The sequence below is a fragment of the Habropoda laboriosa genome, unplaced genomic scaffold (assembly GCF_001263275.1).
Source record: "Habropoda laboriosa isolate 0110345459 unplaced genomic scaffold, ASM126327v1 scaffold22, whole genome shotgun sequence".
NCBI classification, from domain to species: Eukaryota; Metazoa; Arthropoda; class Insecta; order Hymenoptera; family Apidae; genus Habropoda; species Habropoda laboriosa.
This window is the reverse complement of record NW_017100261.1, coordinates 5,699,890-5,719,914: the sequence shown is the minus strand read 5'-3', so window position 1 is coordinate 5,719,914 and position 20,025 is coordinate 5,699,890. Positions and strand designations below refer to the sequence as shown.

General features: G+C 35.9%; 1 protein-coding gene across 1 annotated transcript in view; it reads right to left on the bottom strand.

Moving 5' to 3' along the window:
* The window catches only part of LOC108572634 (hemicentin-1-like), a 68,734-nt gene that overhangs the window by 46,771 nt on the left and 1,938 nt on the right, over positions 1-20,025 (bottom strand). Inside the window, 5 exon segments of the mRNA XM_017934892.1 lie at positions 680-791; positions 2,133-2,343; positions 10,239-10,410; positions 10,412-10,454; positions 11,339-11,356. Coding sequence (XP_017790381.1) covers positions 680-791; positions 2,133-2,343; positions 10,239-10,410; positions 10,412-10,454; positions 11,339-11,356 — 556 coding nt within the window.

Genomic DNA, 20,025 nt, shown 5'->3' with positions numbered 1-20,025 from the left:
TATTCGTGCAATTAAATTATTCAAATATGTTTTCTTTGCTTTCGAAAAATCTCGAACACTTTTTTCCTACAAGACTCCAATTTAATCCATACAACAGAAGGATTCATAAAAGGAATTTAGGAATTCTCAAGCACAGTGATAAACCACGTGATACCTTTCCTACGAACTTAATAAATATTCTAATACATCTAAAGGACTTCGTGATCCAAAGAAGTCATCGAAACGGTACGATAAAAAATAAAATAAAGAACCCAGCAACATTACGACAAACACACTTTCCTTCGGGGTCAAATCGATAATTAAAACGATCTAAATTCACACAGAAGCTTGCAGTCCCTGATCCACTTTCGTCCCCTCTTACTTCGCCATTCTTTGTCAAACAATGAACTTTTCACAGTTCAATCATTCGACCGTTCAATCAACAGAGAAAGCAACGAGAAGAAAGGAAGCAATTCCGATCCAGCGACGATTTTCCATCTGCCAATCAGCCATCGGTGTGCCGCATTCATTTTACCATGTAATCGAGAATCGTCCCGATGATCCGACGCGATCCACGGGAGAAAGTCGCGGAAGATTTCGCTGCCCATCGCCGGAAGTTCCGTTCGCCTCGCGTCGCGTCAACTTCGCCATTTACCGTTTCCCACGTCAATTCGATTCCCGGAAGTCCAATTAAACTCACCAATAAATGAAGGACGGCGGGTCAGGTGTCTGCAATACGATGCAGGTCAGATTGATGTCGCTTCCGCTTTTGATGTACCGCTCTGAGTTCCCGTTGATCTTCGCCTCGGACACTGCCAACACAATTGACGCAGCGTTAGCTCGCTGTATTTCCGCGATTATCGTTGCTCGTTTGCGAACTTTTATTAATTACACATGGACGACGATAAGAATTAAACGATAGTGAAATTAAAAGCGACGGGATAAGAAAATTGAGAGTAATTGCGACTAGCGCGACGTTAGGGAAAATGGAAGAGAAGGTTTCTGGGAACCCGTAAGCTACTTAAATTTGAAATTAAAAAAAAAAAAACAGAAGTGCCTAAATGATAAGTGAGCACGTGGAATATTCATTCGACAATCGTGCTGCATAATTTCGCGCTTTCAATGTCGTTTTAATCGTCTTAGGATGTGGCAGAGCTTTGCTGAGGTTTGGAGAACAGACAGAGCCGCGTTTACGAAAAATTAGGGGAAATAGACGCGTGCCTAGGGCTCGTATAAAGATGTTTGTTATTATTGCGTGAAATAAATAAATCTGGCTTCGACTTGTAAATTTAATTGAAAAATATGTAACAGTAGTGATACTTTTATTGCAATAGAAATTTCACTTTGGGGCGGTATCTTTTGTCGATACTTTGCTGGCTATTTTGCTAAACTTTGGTAAACTATAGTAGTATAAATTATCACAACTTCAAAAATTGTGTTTTCTTTTCTGCTTCGATACTAAAATTGCAAGAATTTCGAAAAGTGGAGTTAATCATTTTGGCTTCTGAGTGGGTCAATTGTGAAATTAAGTCATACACTGTGACATAGTATTTACTTGACTGGAGAAAATTTGGGAAAAATTCATATTTCTGATGACCGTTGAAAAATGGTCTCGATTTTCATTTGTATGCCTAGGGCCCAAAAAGAAGAACACATTTTAACAAATCGTTCACCGTAAACAAACCGATAAGCTTGTCGAAGTTAGATTTGAAGTTGATCAAGTTAGGTAAATTTTCAGGTTTGCCAAATAATAAAACAGTTATTCACGGACAGCAGCACTGCTCGCACAATACTGAAAAGCGTTTGTAAGAAAATAGGACGCGGGAGTGATAGATAAAGGCGGTGATCGATTGATCGAACAAATAATCGTGGGCGGTTATGAGAACTGAGAACTGTATTTAGACTCAACACAGCGACGGCTCGTACAACAATGTCCTTCGACAAAATTTCTCGTCCAGAGGACATCCTTGCCTTCCCTCGAGGCAGAGCTAAAAGAAGGCACATGGCCCACTCGAGCGTTCGTTCATTCAGACTTTTCTAACAGGTTTTACATCGGAATAAACTGACAGAATTTCGCTCCGTGATATGCACAGAAACGAATTCCATATAAGGCTGAAATTGTATACATACAAACGCGTGTCAAGTATACTGACCTACTACGCTTAAGTTAAAAGCCTGGCTGATTTTCGTCTCGGTCGAGACCTGACACTCGTACGTTCCGCTATCTCGAACCTGCGGTGAAGTAACCTTCAGGGTCCATTCATCACTTCCGTCACTGTGCAACGACTGGAAACGCTGGTCGTTCGTGTAAGTTAAGATTCCTACAGTCAGAATGTGCAAATCTCGCTTCCTGATCCACGAGACCTGCAAATGAACCAAAGCAATCATTACGTGGACAGCCTCAGAAATAAATGGAAAATTGATACTCTACGATTTATCACTTCCACAACATTTCCAATGTAATTACTCACCTCGGCAATTATGCTTTGTAATTGTTTTTTTTTTTTTCGTTTACGTTATCTGAAAACTGGGACACCCGGTGTATCGAGAGTAATTTATAAGAAAGCTTGGCCCTAATTCTAAACGACTCATTAATTGCAATATGTTTCCTTAGCTGCATAATTTCTTTGCTATCGCTGGAAGTTATGTCGAGCTATTGCGCTGGTATTGAGAAAAAATGAACGTTAAGAACATTTAGTGTAACTAATTTGAATTGAATTTGTGTAGCAGCTCTAGTGTGCCCAAAGTGTTTTTTCTTAAAAAGAAAAGATTGTGCAGAATATATACATTAGTATGTGATTAAAAAATTTTAATAGGAAGCTGTTTCATTGCATTGTAACTGCTCAGAATAAGATAAACTTGGGTAAATAGAAATAAAACTTTTCTCTGGACGTTGTCAATTAGACATTCGTTACAATTTATGTCCACGAATTTGTTCACCTTGTGTTCCATCGAGTATACGTCGTTCTAAAGCTTCTTTTAGAAAAGTAATGTAACTTTTAAATTAGTACAATTTTTCATGCACACAGTGGAGCAGTTCTACATATCGAAACTAGTATTATGCTCTGTGTGTTAAGTAAATATGCAGTAAAGTTGTATTGCAGTTTCTAATTAACAAAAATACAGAAGCATATGGTTGTTCAAGTGATAAAAAGGAATTGAAATAACAGCTCAGCAGGTCACAAAAATATAACAAAGTGTGTGTAAGAAGGCTGCGCTGTAAAGGATGAGAAACAGCAATTAGTTAGTTAAATTCTCGTTGACGCTGACACAAATACAAAAGATGCTATCAGCAAAACTGAATATTTCTGAAATAATTAGTGCAACCTTAACACGAAAATCATACAATTCTTATTTCAGCCCTTTGAGGACGATCTACTTTTTACAAAACGTTACGAGTGTAACCAATAAACTCACATTTTTAAGTAACAAAAATAATTGACGTGAACATGAACTCATATACTGTGCGGAGCTCAGGATTTTGCTCCTGGAAGGTATGCAGGTCTGATTCTCTAACACAATCATAAAAATGGGGCACGTGTATTGTCATTATTGACCTACACGATCACATAGACGAATCGGATCAATTAAAATTGCGTGACGTGAGATTTAAGCGATGCGAGCAATGTGCCCTTGCCCCTGTGGTGCCCCGAGGGCAAACTCCTGAGCACCGCACAGTATTTATTATGCAGAGCTGGAAAGATTGCGTGTGGAAGGAATGTAGTGGACATAACATAAAACTAGCTCACGTGCATTTTTATTATTGACCTAAATGATCACATCTACTCTAATTCATCGCTTGATGGTGAACGTCAAAGGTTGAACGAGCGAAGTGCCCTTTTTGCCCGTGAGCTGCCCCGAGGGCAAACTCCTGAGCACCGCACAATAAGTACGCAAATTCGATTAAAATGAAATTTTCACATGATTTACGCATCTCTATACGCAACATCGATTTGAAAACTCGAAATCCTCGTCAGAGGACCAATTACGAAAATCAAAAAAACAAGGAACGATCAAATGTTGCGAAACAATAAATTTCTCGCGAGCTGCTCGTATCAACGACAATAAATCCTTATAATCTTTTACCGTTACGCTCGAATAATTCTACAAAAACGAACTCAATATTTATGTGATAAAGCGGAACGGAACAGAGATGGAATTTATGTTTCTACGCTTTGGTAAATCCAACACAGAATTATCGAGAAAATCTTCCCTCGATTCGATGCGCTTTATCCGCCGAATTTCGTATTACATTGAATCGCGGAAAATCGCGTTTTGTCGCTGAGAACGACAAAACAGGGGGGCGACCAGCAATAGGAGAAATAAAAGGAAAAAGAGAGAGAGAGAGAGAGACCTTTGGAACAAAAGCATGCAGGACGTGAAAACATTTAACTGATCCGCAATAATCTTCTTGCACGGTCGTTGCTTTCATCGAACTCAATTATCCACGGCCGGACAACGAGCCCATAATTTTTCACGACAAAAAATTTCACGGTTCAATTTAACTTTCGGTCAGATATAATTAGAACACGGAGCACGCTGGAACCATGGGAAATGGATGGCTTATCGGCGAAACGTTTATTCTCCGTGTTGAACGGTGTTGAGAACGGAGAATTGATATCCCCGAATGTCCTCGCGGAAAATTAATTGTAGCAAGACGCGCTCGCTTGTTACGTGCTGCCCAAGGACAACGTAGAAATACCGTGTACCGTTGCGTTTACAGTTTGTTGGCTTTAGCTACGGTTCAAATTAATTGTAAACTGCTTTTGTAGGCAGAACGACTTAAACGAGGCTTGAAATTTTCATGGAAAATTGTCCCTAAACGGTGTCGAATAAATTCGTTACTTTAAGGGTGTATGCTAGATTGAGGCGTCTAGAAATAAGTGTAAGTTTGGGAATTTTTTTGATAGGTAATTGCTAAGTGAAAAGTTTCAATTCTCTCAGAGAAGGTAAACGCAACTTTCAGCTTCTTTTCTCAATTTTTTAAGAATAAAAGTGTTACGAGTAATAATTGCGAAATTTCTTTTACTAGAATATTGTCCACAAGTTCGTCGAATTGTTAATTTTTTCCGCAGAAATGCAGCACCGTTGGAAAACTATATTTTGAAAAAAAGAATTTAAATTCGATTTAATTAGGTGAATATAAGTAAATTTAAATTAGGTTTGTACCGATTCGAGAAACAAAAATTTATGAGGAGGGCTCTTTCCAAATTTTGTTTATTAAATAATGCAAAACTATGTGAGTTTCTAATATAAAATCAAGCAAGTCCAATAATTCAAGTTAGAAAAATAATACTATGTACTTTCACCCACATCATCAATTACAATAAACCTGTCCTAGATTCAAAGAAAAAAAAAAAAACAAAAAATACGAATACATATTCACATTCATAATAAATTCAATCCAGAACGATTCCACGCTCGACCGCGTAATTCCCAAATTTCGCACCGTTCGTCAATTGACACTCGTCGAAATTTCATTGTCAATTAAACATGCATCAATTACACGAAATATTAATTCACTCGAAACCCCGGAGACTTAATTGACCGAAACTGATAAATTTTCTCTTCAAAAACGAAGCTTAACCCGAGAAAAAAAAAGAAAAAAAAAGAAAAACAGTTCAGCTCCCTTCGCATTTCTCCGAGAAAAAGGGTAACCTAATTCTCTGTTCGCTAGCTAGCTAGCCTCGCTCGTTCCCATCGGAAAAATGCTTTATAGAAGCACCAAGCCACTTATCAATAACTGTCTCCCCGGGAAAAAGCGATCCCCGAATATTTCCTTCTTCGATGGTTTTTTAGTGGCCTCCGGATATCGTTCGAAACAACGAATGGCGCGAAGCTGTCGCGTCGAACGACAATGCACCGAGTGTTGCCAGGTTGATTTTACGCCTGCGAATATAAACGCCTGGGTTCGCGCAGATAGAGAGGACCATACAACGCGCGGCATACTGGGGCCTGGTAGTGGAGACGAGGCGAAGCGAAATCTGATTTATCGTCGATTACGATCGGTGATTGGATTCTGACGGGTTCCTGTGCGTCATGCGGTGATGCATGAGTAACGTCGATAACGAGTAACGCCACTATTCCAACGCTGATCCGTACACTTATCCGCGAAACTAGCCACTTTCTGTTGGCAATAAGACGCCTGCTGAGGCTAGTTCAGTATGCTAGGAGTACGTGGTTAGGGATGGAATGGAGTACCTTTCGAGTAGATTCGAACCTTCGCTGATTGGATCACGGAAAATAAAAACAGTACATACTTTCAAGTATACTCGAACTTAAGCGAGACAGATTCGAGTCTTTTAGGGGTACTTGAAGGAATGGGAAAGGTACTTTTCAAGTAGACTCGAACAATGATCGAATGGATTCGAAACTTGTATGAGTAGCTTACCAAAAATTTTCTGCTCTTCGAAATTAGGGTTTCTTCGCTATCTTTGAGATCAATTATGGTACACGGCGACTACTGTTTTCATATAACGCGATCCCACGTTTAACGATCCCACGAATTCTCCGTATTTCAAAATTACATCTACTTTGGTCGAGCATTACACCGTTTTCTTCGTCGTTACCGAATGCTTCTGTTTTATAATTGCTTCCGGCTTTTGTCGATTGTTTGTTTATTACGTACATCAGTAACGTTTTTTTAATATAAAAAGAAACCCTAATTTTTTAAGTTTTTATGAAATACTGTAAAATAGCCTTAACAAACAACGTGTGTAAAATGATTATATTAAACTTATTTTTACAACGTAGCAGTTTAATAAATAAAATTGTCAAGGTAGTCTGAGAGACGCGTCTAATTTTCTACTAGAAAAGGGCTATTTATATCAGCCGATATCGAAGAATTCTTCTTCTATAAATAGTTATAGAAAATTTCTAGATACTGTGGAAATTTTATCTGAATATCTCGATAAATGTGGCGACTAGAAATTTTTTAATAGAACTTCACATCTACCTGCTTCTCCTGTGGTATTTCTAAACATACACGGATTTCTTACTCCAGGAGCAAAAGGGTTAATTGAAGTGAAGTTAACAAATTTCAAACCGGATCATTGTTGCTAAAAAGAAATCACAATTATCAAGAATCATCGTCTTGCATATTTTAACATTAACTTTAACATATTTTAACTCCGACATATTTCTTTATTTCTCAAATTTTCAACTGCAATTTCATCGACCTACAGCGAATTAAATCGATATCTACTTTATCTACGAAACGTAATCAACTCAAATTTCACGTACAAATCACGACTAGAACGAACGAAATTGTTTCCGCCAAAAATGTTGTTCATAATTTAATTAGGTACAACTGAAGTTACACGCATTTGACAAGACCTATTGATTTTTAGCTTTCAACACGGATTAAGCTTCGTGCTCTGTAATTGTTCGAAATTTTCATTTATCGGGAAAGATATTCGTTTCCATTGCTCCTGAAGGACGTTCGTTCCGGATTATTGTATCGTTTAAATGTAACAGATCGTATTAACTAAATGCAAAAAATATTGTCACCGTCGTTCCATTCGAAATAAAATGCAGACCGACATTTACTAAGAACTCAAATCACGGTTGTAACAAAAGAACATTGCTAGGAGTTGTTCATATCGTTCATGCAAGTATATATTACCAAAAGTTTGGGATCACTGTGCATTGCAAGTTATAAAAAAATTTCCAGAAAAAAATTAGCAACTTTAAAAAATTTTTACCATTCGTTGGTACAGTAAATTAGTAGCAGATTCAATATTGATGGAAATTGGCAGGTACGTAATACCAAACTTTTGGCTGGTAGTGTGTTTCAGCAAAAATAAAGCCAAACTTCTCTTGTTTGAAGGTAAAAAAGCAATATTATTCACGTACAATATGTTCCATAATATGCAAATGAAAATTTTCCAACTGATTCGAATGTCGATAATGGAGGAAATATTTTTAATAAAAGTTGCTATTTCTAAACGAAGTATTATCCGTACTCGTTATATTACATTTAATACGAACGAAAAATACCTAATAACCGAAGAATAAATGTAAAAAAGAACACTAAGCAAAGGAGTTTCAAACTTTTCATTTCATTACCCTTATTTAATCAAATATTCATTAACAGCATTTATAATCAAATAAAACGCAGAATAATACAGAATAAAAATTTGCCAAGCTCAAACATATGTATTTAGCAAAAAGAAACCGTTAGATGTATTCGTTAAAAAATTTGAGATGTAGAATTTACGACTTCGTCAAATAAAAGAGAGGAAAAGGACTGAAGAAGTATGAAAAAAGGAATAAAAAAGTGATAAAGCAGTGAAAAAGTTGAAGTATGATTGCGATATGTTTAATCGTAAGCAGCAGACACTTAACTAAAAGCTTGTTTTATAGTTATCCTCTGTTACACCGGACTTATTTAATTAATCCTCGAAGGTCTTGCGACCATTACCGAATCGTTATGTCATTTCTTGCTTAACGAATGTAGCCAATTACGCAATCGAACTCGTCTAATTACGTGTCGCAGGAAGTTCAATATTCGAATGCTTGCAGCCACGCTAGTAAACTATTCAAAAGTTTTCAATTCAAATTTTCAACGTGATCGATAATTTTATAATAGCATACAGTGTGTCCGTTTTAATTGGAAAGCCATTCAGTTTTATGGAAGGACGTAAATTCGTGGAGCCATTAATACCGTTTCACGACGTGCACTTTACAATTTTTCCTTTTTTTTTGTAAAACCGAGTGACATGTTACTCCTCGTGGAACTCGTCTCAATGAAAATATAGTATTTCGTGTAAAATAAATAAATTCGAACTGCTCCATACCAGACAGCTTTTGCAAGAATAATATTTCGATACCTTCAGTTTCTTATGGAATATGCCGCCGTTTCCAGGTGAAACGGAATTTTGCATGTCAAGTGATAAGACGTAAACAAAGGGTAAAATTTACGTGTTCAAAGTTTCGTCCTAAAATCGAAGCGTAGGAATTTAAATTGAAATTGATAACTGAAGCAAATGTAAAAATCTTTCATGAAATTACTTTCCAGCGTTTCACTATGTGCAATTAAATTTTCCATAGTTTTCCCTTTAAAATTCATCGATACTGAGGTGGGTGAGGAACGTCGTTACACCCTATGTGCAATTAAATTTTCCATAGTTTTCCCTTTAAAATTCATCGATACTGAGGTGGGTGAGGTACGTCGTTACACCGTTTTCACCTCAATTTATTAAAGTATAAGTGTATGGTCGACGTACAATTGGTCCAGAAAATACAATCGTTTACTTTGTTAATTGTCCCGGCGGCAGCGGTTCGGCGGGTACGTCGCGATGGTCGGTAGAGGAACAAACTGTTTGGAGGTGTAGGCGTACTGGGTTTTTATATTGTTAGGACAGGGAGACAGGAGTAGCGATAGGTAAAGATAGAAGTGGAGAAAGTGGTGGAAACGGAAAATTCGTTCGTCCTCGTGCGAACCTGGATGCCACATGTGCGCTTCTTAGGCTACTCGAGGACGAAGGCAAGTCTTAACCCGGGGAGGGGCAAAAGAATGGAAACTAAAATCTGAAGGAGTTGGAAAAGAGAGAGTTCGGTAAGGGTTTGTTGACGACGACGTACAGGCCACAGATACAAAAATCTGTATTTCATGTAATTGTTGAATAACCGTAAAGCATTCTCTTAAACTTCTTCCCGGTTTCTACTTCAGTACGGACGCGTCATTGAGATTTCCACTAATTTTCATCTCTCTCAAAATAAATTTATTTCTCTTAGAAATTTCTCAGAAATCCCGTAACAGATGTTTCACGAATTAACTGAAATTTCTTCAAAAACTACTAATTAGCCATAACAGTTCTTTCCCAAAGTAACGCGGTTGAAAGGAATGGCCGCGAAATTACCCCGCGCCGATGTCAAGTGCGGCTCCAAACGCGCCAGCAAATTGAAATTCACTTGGTCCGGAGAACACGCGAAAAATTAAACGTTGGTTTATCAGCTTTCACTTTCCCACGCGACGTTCCCAAGCGGGGAAGAGCGCGAAAAAGGAAAAAGGACACGACGTGTCGTCGGGAGGGTTGAAATCTGGTAGAGGAATCGCGGGAGAAACGGACAGGAAATCTCCGATCGATAGAACGGAAGGGAAAAGTCGGAGCGAAAAGTACCGGTAGGTGGACGAAGGAGGACAACCGGACCGTTTCATCAGCTGGCTACTCATCCGTGTAACAGGACTTCGCTGGACTCTCGCGTTCTTATTACATCACCGGGGGGTCAGTCCAATAAGGAAACTCGAAACTTACAGCACGATCGCCAAGATTGCGCACCCTGCAGTGCAGGTAAGCGGATTGGCCGACGGTCGTCGTGGTTTCCCTCTTCGTCGTGTTGTCGAAGTAAGGCTGGCCTAAGGATTGCCAGTAAGAAGACGAATGGTGTTCCACCACCGATCCTCCATTCTTCGCCGCGCACTCTGCCAAAAGCAATAAACACCGTTAAGGGGATTCCGCCAACGCTATAGACTAGTATCGAGGTTATTTTCATTGTATAATTTTGTTGGGTAAATAAACGGAGAGGTGTGGAAGAATATCGCGCGATATCGCCAAGGCAAATGTAGGCATTCGTCGAACGTCGCGCTAATTGTATACATACGCTAATGTTTGCGGCTTTGTTTAATTAATTGGGCGTTGCATGGATATTTTTTCTGTCAATTCACAGCGAATGTGAATGTAAACGATTGGAAATTTACTTGTTTTTAATGGAACTGAGAGTGTTGTTTCTATTGCTTTTTTTAGGGCGGTGCGCTATCCTGGGGCGTGTAAAAATAGGCGAAGTTTGGGAATTTCTTTTATGGTAAATACTGAATGAAACGTTTCAATTTTTTTGGAGGATATTGATGCAATATTCGGCCTTTTTCTAAGATTTTTGGAAAGTACAAATGTTACAAAATGGGGGACGTTACAAAAAGATTCTTCTATTTCAGATGTTACCAATCGATGTTTCACAATTATCAAATAACTCCTCCGTTTTGTAACGTATTACCTTCTAAAAATTGGAGAAGACAGCTGAAAGTTACGTTTACATCCTCTAAAAAAATTGAGATTTTTCATCCAGCAGTTACTTGTGAAAAAATTCCCGAACTCTGCCTATTTTTAGACGCCTCGAGGCACACGTTAACTAGAATTACTTTATATTTTTAAGTTCACTGCATTGTTTCTTTTCACGAGTTCTGAACTAATTTTCACAAATCTACGTATGTACACAGTTCCTGAATAAGCTCAATTTTACTCGCTACTACTATTGTGCATACCTAAGTACATCTTACTCTGCCAAATATAAGAACTTACAACAACGTTGATACGGAAAAGTTGGCACACTTCCTCGAATATTTTAGTACTTCACTAGCGAAACCTTGTACGCCTGTCTTTCTCGCAAATCGATTATTCCGTCGCTTCCTTTTTTATTAATTTACGAATGTAGCCGTGCGAGAATATATATTGGGAATTTTTATTTCGCTGGTTTTAAATGATTGTCGTAGTCATGTCAAAGGCACGCGATTAAAAGAATTTCCTTTAGTCAGGATATTATTATTCACCTGACTATGCACCCCGGGACGGAATTGGAATTTTAATAAAAACGTGTCTGAGGAAAGTGACGTGATCAATAACCGATAACTCATTAGTAATGCAAATTTATCAGAAACTGCTGGAATAATTTCGATAAATTCAATTAAAAAATTGCAAATAGATCGATAAATTTGTAGTCTACCGGTTGATTATTTTTCATTCTCATCGGGTATTGCTTCTCTATGTTTTATGTTTTCTGTAACTTTTTACCTGGTTTCTCTAGTTTTGCACACCTCATGGACGATAAATTTACTTTCGTATAATCATCATAAATTCTTCGTGTGTTGTTGCTTATGATTGTTATTTCAAATTGTATTCGTTTGTCACATTAAATTGTACCTTTACATGAAATTTGAAGAGAAAAATGCTTAACAGAAATTTAATAATTCCCAAAGATTCCATTTCGCCATTGTTTAATTAACATTCGATTTTACATAATTAACTTTCGGAAAATTTTAAGAGCAGTTATATTCTTAATACTTTGCTTGACGTTCAATTTACAATAATTACTGTAATTAATAATTTCTTAATTATGTCCTTCAATTTTTTACTTCCACCTAGAATTCAGATTCGCAAATTCAATTATAATTTATGCAAAATGATAACAACTGAAATATTTTCCACTGTCTTATTTTTTAATAACACGTAATGTAATAAATTCCATAAAGGCAATATTTCCAAATTTTCATACAACAGCAAACGTTTGAAATTCTCTCGAAATCATAACTACCGACACTTTCGTCCCATTATCGTCGGAAAACGGGAAACATTATCGTATCGGTGCGTATAAATTGACGGAACAATTAAAATCGTTGGTTATTAATGAAACATTGGTTCGTCGCTGAAAATGATTCGGAGGATGAACGAGGGTGCAATCTTTCCCTGTATTCGATTTTCCAGAAATTTCGCCGAATAAATCTATAGAAATGAAATTCAGGTACACGTGCACCACCGACATGATTAATCGAACGCGAGTAAAATTTGAATCGATAATTAATCGCACACGTACATCGAACCGTTGCGACAGAATCGCGTGCTCGCGTTCAAGGGTCCTCTAATGGTTGCCTTTTTCACTTGTCACTCAGAGTACACGTTCGTCGCGCCGCTCTCGTTGTCGGCTTTTTGTCAGAGCACCCGCGTTACACGAAACGTCCAGTCATAAGACATTCGAGCACCGGTCGATAAACCCGTGAAAAAAAGGATCGTAATTGGTGTTGGGTTGTAACGAGGCACGCGACGTGCAACAAAATACATATTCCCCTTTGATCAATATCGTCATTCAGTTTTCACACAAGTCTACGTATGACTTAAATTCACGTAGTACTGTTTGAAACGAAGAAATTAGCAGCGTTGATGTTTATTTTCTTCCGTTTTATATTGGACGATTGCAAAAGTTCATGCCCGATTTTCAGAGGTGGCGGGAACCTTATCGCACTTCGGCACAGACCTTTGTTTCAGCGCCATGTTACCATGTTCAAATAATTGTTCATTTCATTTGGAAATGAAACGTGCCTTTGCACACACCGCTTGTGCTTTACTTTCAAATCGGCCACGAACTTTTGCGATCATCCAATATAATAATAATATCGTGTTTTTTAAACACAGCATTTGGGTCATTGACCCTAAGATATGCTCAGTAGAGATTTGTATGTTGTATACATCGTTGAGTTTGATTTGGTGACAAAGAAAGAATGTGTCATATTAGTGTGGCCTATTCTTAATTTAGTCAATGTTACTTGGTCCTTTCGGTTCGTAAAAACTGTTAGATTGGTGTCATTTACGTTAGTTTGGGAATTGTTCCAACCTTGATTCCATAGTTCTGTTGTAGCTTTCAGTACATTGCACGTTCACGCTTCAGTTTTGTTCGTTTCTCACGCTTTCACGCTTTTCCTCTATGTTTCTTCTTTTCTTCCCGCGCATATCGGCACTTACATTTAAAATCCGCAGAAAACCTGTTTTAAGCCTCTCCCATCCCTGCCCCTCAACCCAAGTTTCCATAAGCCTCACAAATTCAAAGTTCCGAATATAGTTCCCAAAATCCTTATCCTTGTTTAATACTCCCGCAATGTTCCAAAAAACCATTTTGCCTGCACCTCTGTTCCTCCTTCTCCTTCTCCTCTTCAAAGCTATTTCTGCTCTGTGGAGTTATTGCAAAACTTGATATCGTCTATCAATTGACCTCTCCTTTGTTTCTTCAACCCGTCCTATCCACTTTCTATCTGCCTTTAATTTTTGATATCCCACTTTTACTTCTCTTCCTTTTTCCCTCTCTTCTCACGGAGCTTCCAATATCTTCCTCCGTATTTCTCGCTTTGCTTCAGTCAAATGATCGTCTACAAACACTGTGCTACTCTTCGGGTAATATCTACTCCTTATTATTTCCTCTCTGTTCTCTCAGTTCTTCGATACAGCTGTTATTTCTTCTTTTCCTCGATCGTGCATTAATTTTGGCCATATTACCTCGCCTATGGCTGTCATTTTCTCTCCGAAGAATCATTCCTTTTATGCCTCCTTTATTTACCATTAACTCTTTAATTATCGCGTTATTCTTCCCATTTCTTCTGTCTTGTTTTTCGATCATTCTTCTCATTCTCTTCACTTCTGCGTTTAAGTCGACTTCCGATCTCCTTCTAGCGCTTCCAGTTTTCGTTCAATCGTTCCGTTATTATAGCAAACCTTTCCCTCCCCGATTTGATTCATCTTGACTTCGAGTTGTTTAATTCTTCCGTCTCGTCGCTTTCTTCTCATTTTCCCGCTGCGTTTCTTTCTCCCTCGTCGTCCTTTTTCATATCACTCGTCTCTTGTTCCATTGAACTATTGTTTCGTCTCATTTCAACTCTCAAGCACCGAGCTTCTTCGGCTAAACCCGCTAGCGTTTTTAGTATTTCTGCGATGTCTCCTTTTTCTGATTTTTATCTACTTCCATTTTTTTCATCTTCTTCTTCTTCTTATTCATAGCATGTATTTTCTCTCGCATTTCTGCTTATGTATCTCTATTCCCTGTCTCGCCTTCTTTTTCTATCCTATTTAGAAATTCGTCTGTAGTGACTCTTTTTTTTTACCCCATTTCATCCCTTTTTTCGGATTTGTAAGTCGTTTCGAATTCGATCGAACTTTCTTTTGGTGAATCTTAATATCCGCTGCTTAACACTAGGTTTACTAGACGCGCCATTTTGACGCATTTCAAATTTCACAAAGAAAATTACAGAAACCGTTTACACATTTCTCACACTTCCTACACATTATAAATTTTTTAGGAAGCGACGGAAAAATTTTGAGGGACCCAACGGGAATCGAACCCTTAGCAAGCCGAGGCTTTGCGCACTACGCCAACTACTCCCTCTTCCTATTTAGGTACGGAGGCCCCGATACTACAATTTTATATAAATATATATCACATAGTTTTATTTATAACTTAATAGTGTATGTTGTTTTTTTTATAAAATCAGTTGTTTTTTAAAGAAAATGTGCGTTCACACGTCAATTTGACACGTAAGAAATTCCCATAAACCTAGTGTTAATCAGTGAAACATGAAATGCAGTATTATCCCACTTAATTTGCAATTTTCCTATTCATAGAATTTTTAAAATTTCATACTGGCGATATATAAATCATACTTAATTCGCAATTTTCGAATTCATCAAATTTTTGTAACTTTATGTATATAAATCATGCTCGAATGAAAGAAAATAAATTGCTGTATTAAAGTACGTTTATTCCAGCCATAAATTAATATTTCCCACAGTACAAAATACTGATTTACTCATTTCAGTAATTTTTATCATAAATTCAACTTCAAGCTCAACCTCTCGAGTATTTATACATCCAAGAGATGTAGAAAACTCGTATAATTGAAGGAGTTAAGCAATATCGTTAGTCGTTAGTTCTTAATCAGGATGCAAAGCGAACGATTGAAAGACTGAAATTCAAAGCAAACGTTTCCCTTGGTAAACAGCACAAACGTTTATAATTATATACTTTATTTCTTAGACTGCCATGATCCGAACTATGTTTTACTCCCAGCTAATTGTATTATCACTGAATTGCTACGAGTTTCGTAATATCCTTAACGACTTCTTTAGACGGTTCAGTGAAGTCGGAAATTTTGCAAAGCTTGCTCACGCTACGACCTCATAATTTTTAAGTCGATTCCTCGAAAACGAAATAATGTTGCAAGGACTAGGAGTTATTTGGCAAAGTTCTGCGATCGTTGACGAAGCTTTCCCATTACACGACTTAACTTCAGAACCAAATGCACTTTGGTATTTAAATGTACGTGGAAATTAAGACATTTAAAAATTTAATAAAATATTTATATCTTTTGTTCGTTAGTTATCGAAGGATACTAAATTTTCATTTATTAATTAGCGAATATGTAATAGATATAATCTAAAGATGAGACTCTAAATATGAAAAAAGTATTAAAATTCAAAAATTCTCGTATAAATTCCGAAAATAGATTATTAATTACGGTAAACTACTGAGACGGTTTAATTTACGGTGGGCATGGTGTTGCTTTAGTTTGAAATGATTTATAAACACATAATTAACAGAGGAAAAACCGGCAAAACGTCTACATTCTAATTGTTATAACATGTAAACAGAACTTTAAATTTAGTGTAAACAGAAAAAATATATAATACAATTTATTTCACGGTATTGCAACAAATAAACGTTGAATCAATATTTAATTCGTATAAAAACAATTATTTAACGTAATAATTTTACCTTCACCATGGCTATTTTTAATCTACGACCACAGGTCAACCTGATTTCTAATCCTTACAAACTTTAAATTCAGTCTAAACTGAGAAAATATATAATACAATTTATTTCACGGTATTGCAACAAATAAACGTTGAATAAATATTTAATTCGTACAAAAACAATTATTTAACGTAATAATTTTACCTTCACTACGGCTATTTTTAATCTACGACCACAGGTCAACCTGATTTCTAATCCTTACGAACTTTAAATTCAGTCTAAACTGAGAAAATATATAATACAATTTATTTCACGGTATTGCAACAAACAAACGTTGAATAGATTCTTAATTCGTATAGAAACATTTATTTAAAATAATAATTTCACCTTCACTATGGCTATTTTAAATTTACGACCAAGGGTCAACCTGATTTTTAATCCTCCGAACTTGATTTCACAACGAGAAAGTAATAAGATCGTTGAAACGTACTTATTTGTCAAAGAAACTTGCAAAAATGTATAAATAATAATATGTAATGTTTTAACAAATTTTTGGAAGTATAAATTAATAATAAAATTGTGAAAATTAATAAATTATACGTTATTATAACATTAATAGAATTATGACTAAACCGAAGTTCGAAGTCGAGTATTTAAAGTCTGATATTACGTGCCTAGCGAGTGCCGGTAATTGTTAAAATTTGTTTAATAATTAGTAATAGAAATTCTAATTGATTCTAATGTATACAAGTGTTACAAGAAGGCTGAGTGTGTACAGGGTGGACATAGACTAGCTAGTAGCCCCCGACCACTCTATTCACATCTCAGAACCTTCAGGTCAAAATACGCCGCGAAGTGTCTAGGGCCCAGTATAAAGGGTAAATGATTTCGCGGGACATCGGCGGGTCCTTATATACCTGCGGTACCCTCTCCCCAAAGTCATTAGCAAAATCGTCGGTTAGGTCAGGCGGGAAATTTTCGCGGGAGATTTTCGCGGGAGATTTCCGTTATCGTAACACGGTATACTTTATCAATTTTCACAATTTTGTTATAAATTTATACTTCCGACTATTTGTTAAAACATTGCATATAACAATTTATACGTTTTTACCATATTCTTCAATGGAAAGGGTCAACCTGATTTTTAATCCTCCGAACTTGATTTCACAACGAGAAAGTAATAAGATCGTTGAAACGTACTTATTTGTCAAAGAAACTTGCAAAAATGTATAAATAATAATATGTAATGTTTTAACAAATTTTTGGAGTAATAAATTAATAATAAAATTGTGAAAATTAATAATTATACCGTGTTACAACATCATAATACAAGAACAGAAATTTCCCGCGAAAAGTAATCGGTTTCCCGCGAAAAATTGGTAGAATCAATTAGAATTTCTATTACTAATTATTAAACAAATTTTAACAATTACCGGCACTCGCTAGGCACGTAATATCAGACTTTAAATACTCGACTTCGAACTTCGGTTTAGTCATAATTCTATTAATGTTATAATAACGTATAATTTATTAATTTTCACAATTTTATTATTAATTTATACTTCCAAAAATTTGTTAAAACATTACATATTATTATTTATACATTTTTGCAAGTTTCTTTGACAAATAAGTACGTTTCAACGATCTTATTACTTTCTCGTTGTGAAATCAAGTTCGGAGGATTAAAAATCAGGTTGACCCTTGGTCGTAAATTTAAAATAGCCATAGTGAAGGTGAAATTATTATTTTAAATAAATGTTTCTATACGAATTAAGAATCTATTCAACGTTTGTTTGTTGCAATACCGTGAAATAAATTGTATTATATATTTTCTCAGTTTAGACTGAATTTAAAGTTCGTAAGGATTAGAAATCAGGTTGACCTGTGGTCGTAGATTAAAAATAGCCATAGTGAAGGTAAAATTATTACGTTAAATAATTGTTTTTATACGAATTAAATATTGATTCAACGTTTATTTGTTGCAATACCGTGAAATAAATTGTATTATATATTTTTTCTGTTTACACTAAATTTAAAGTTCTGTTTACATGTTATAACAATTAGAATGTAGACGTTTTGCCGTTTCACGGTTTTTCCTCTGTTAATTATGTGTTTATAAATCATTTCAAACTAAAGCAGCACCATGCCCACCCTTAATTAAACCGTCTCAGTAGTTTACCGTAATTAATAATCTATTTTCGGAATTTATACGAGAATTTTTGAATTTTAGTAAATACTAGAGTCAGTGCATCGCGTATTGAAATAATAGCTTATACAGATAATCTTTTGAAATTACTCTTAATTAGGGAAAATCTTGAATCTTGTATGGAAGATGAAGATTTTCAGGAAATATTTATTTTTCAACAATGAATTTTTGTTTTATCGATTAATAACGTACGAAATGATTTTTGGAAAATTTTCTTCGTTTGAACGTTCGTTTAAGGTTCGACTATGATTATCAAATCTCTCGAAACACCGTAGAATGTTCAATTTTAAAAGTAACTTCTTCAATTTTTGGATAATCTGGGTAACGTGTTAGTGTTGACGATACACTTTCGAGTATAGACGTTAAAGTTCATAGAGTGGTCGGGGGCTACTAGCTAGCCTATGTCCACCCTGTACACACTCAGCCTTCTTGTAACACTTGTATACATTAGAATCAATTAGAATTTCAATACAATAGACTGAATAACAATTCATTTTAACTAATACCTATTAGAAATTTTCCTTTTAAAACAAATATAAATCATTTTACCAATTACTGGTACTTGCTAGACATTTAATATCAGACTTTAAATATTCTCCTTTCGGTTCTTTTAAATACAATCAAATAATTTCTTCAATTGTCGATACTGACTTGGAATACTCCGCTTCGAATAAAATATTTCGAAATTATTTTGAAGGTTTAGGGAAATAAACATTTGAATTTTAGTCATCGTTGTTCTTCAGACTTGTCGAATAGGATATTGAAATTGAGAGGTTAAGAGTTTGCTTTTTCGTTACAGCATAACAATCAATATGTACTTTTCTTCCAGCAATTGAAATTAATTTTAAATTTTTCATATATTTTCTCTGATATTGAATTTTGTTTAGTAATAATTTACCATCCAAGGAATTTGCATGAATTGCGTGTTAAGTAGTTAGTTGATTTATTATTGTATATTGTGAGCTGATTTGGAACGAGTGCACTATGCCCACCCTAAATTAAACCGTCTCAGTAGTTTACCGTAATTAATAATCTATTTTCGGAATTTATACGAGAATTTTTGAATTTTAGTAAATACTAGAGTCAGTGCAGCGCATATTGAAATAACAGCTTCATCCCTAGTTCGTTTATTATTGAATATGTTTACGCGTTTAACTTATGCTTCTCGCCAATTCTCGTCGCGTATTTTATTCAAATTTGCTTATATTCTAGAATTGAGAAAGATATGAATTCGCGTTTTTTTCTTTTGATTCTTTCAATTTTTCAATTGCATTACACATTATTGCAATAATTTCTATCGTTACATTTAATTCTAATTGTTTAGCAGCTTTTCTGCTGCTATCGACCCTACATTTTACTGACACTTGTCGAACCGACCCTACATTTTACTGACACTTGTCGAACCGACCCTACATTTTACTGACACTTGTCGAATCGACCCTACATTTTACTGACACTTGTCGAATCGACCCTACATTTTACTGACACTTGTCGAATCGACCCTACATTTTACTGACAGTTGTGGAATCGACCCTACATTTTTTTTTTTTTAC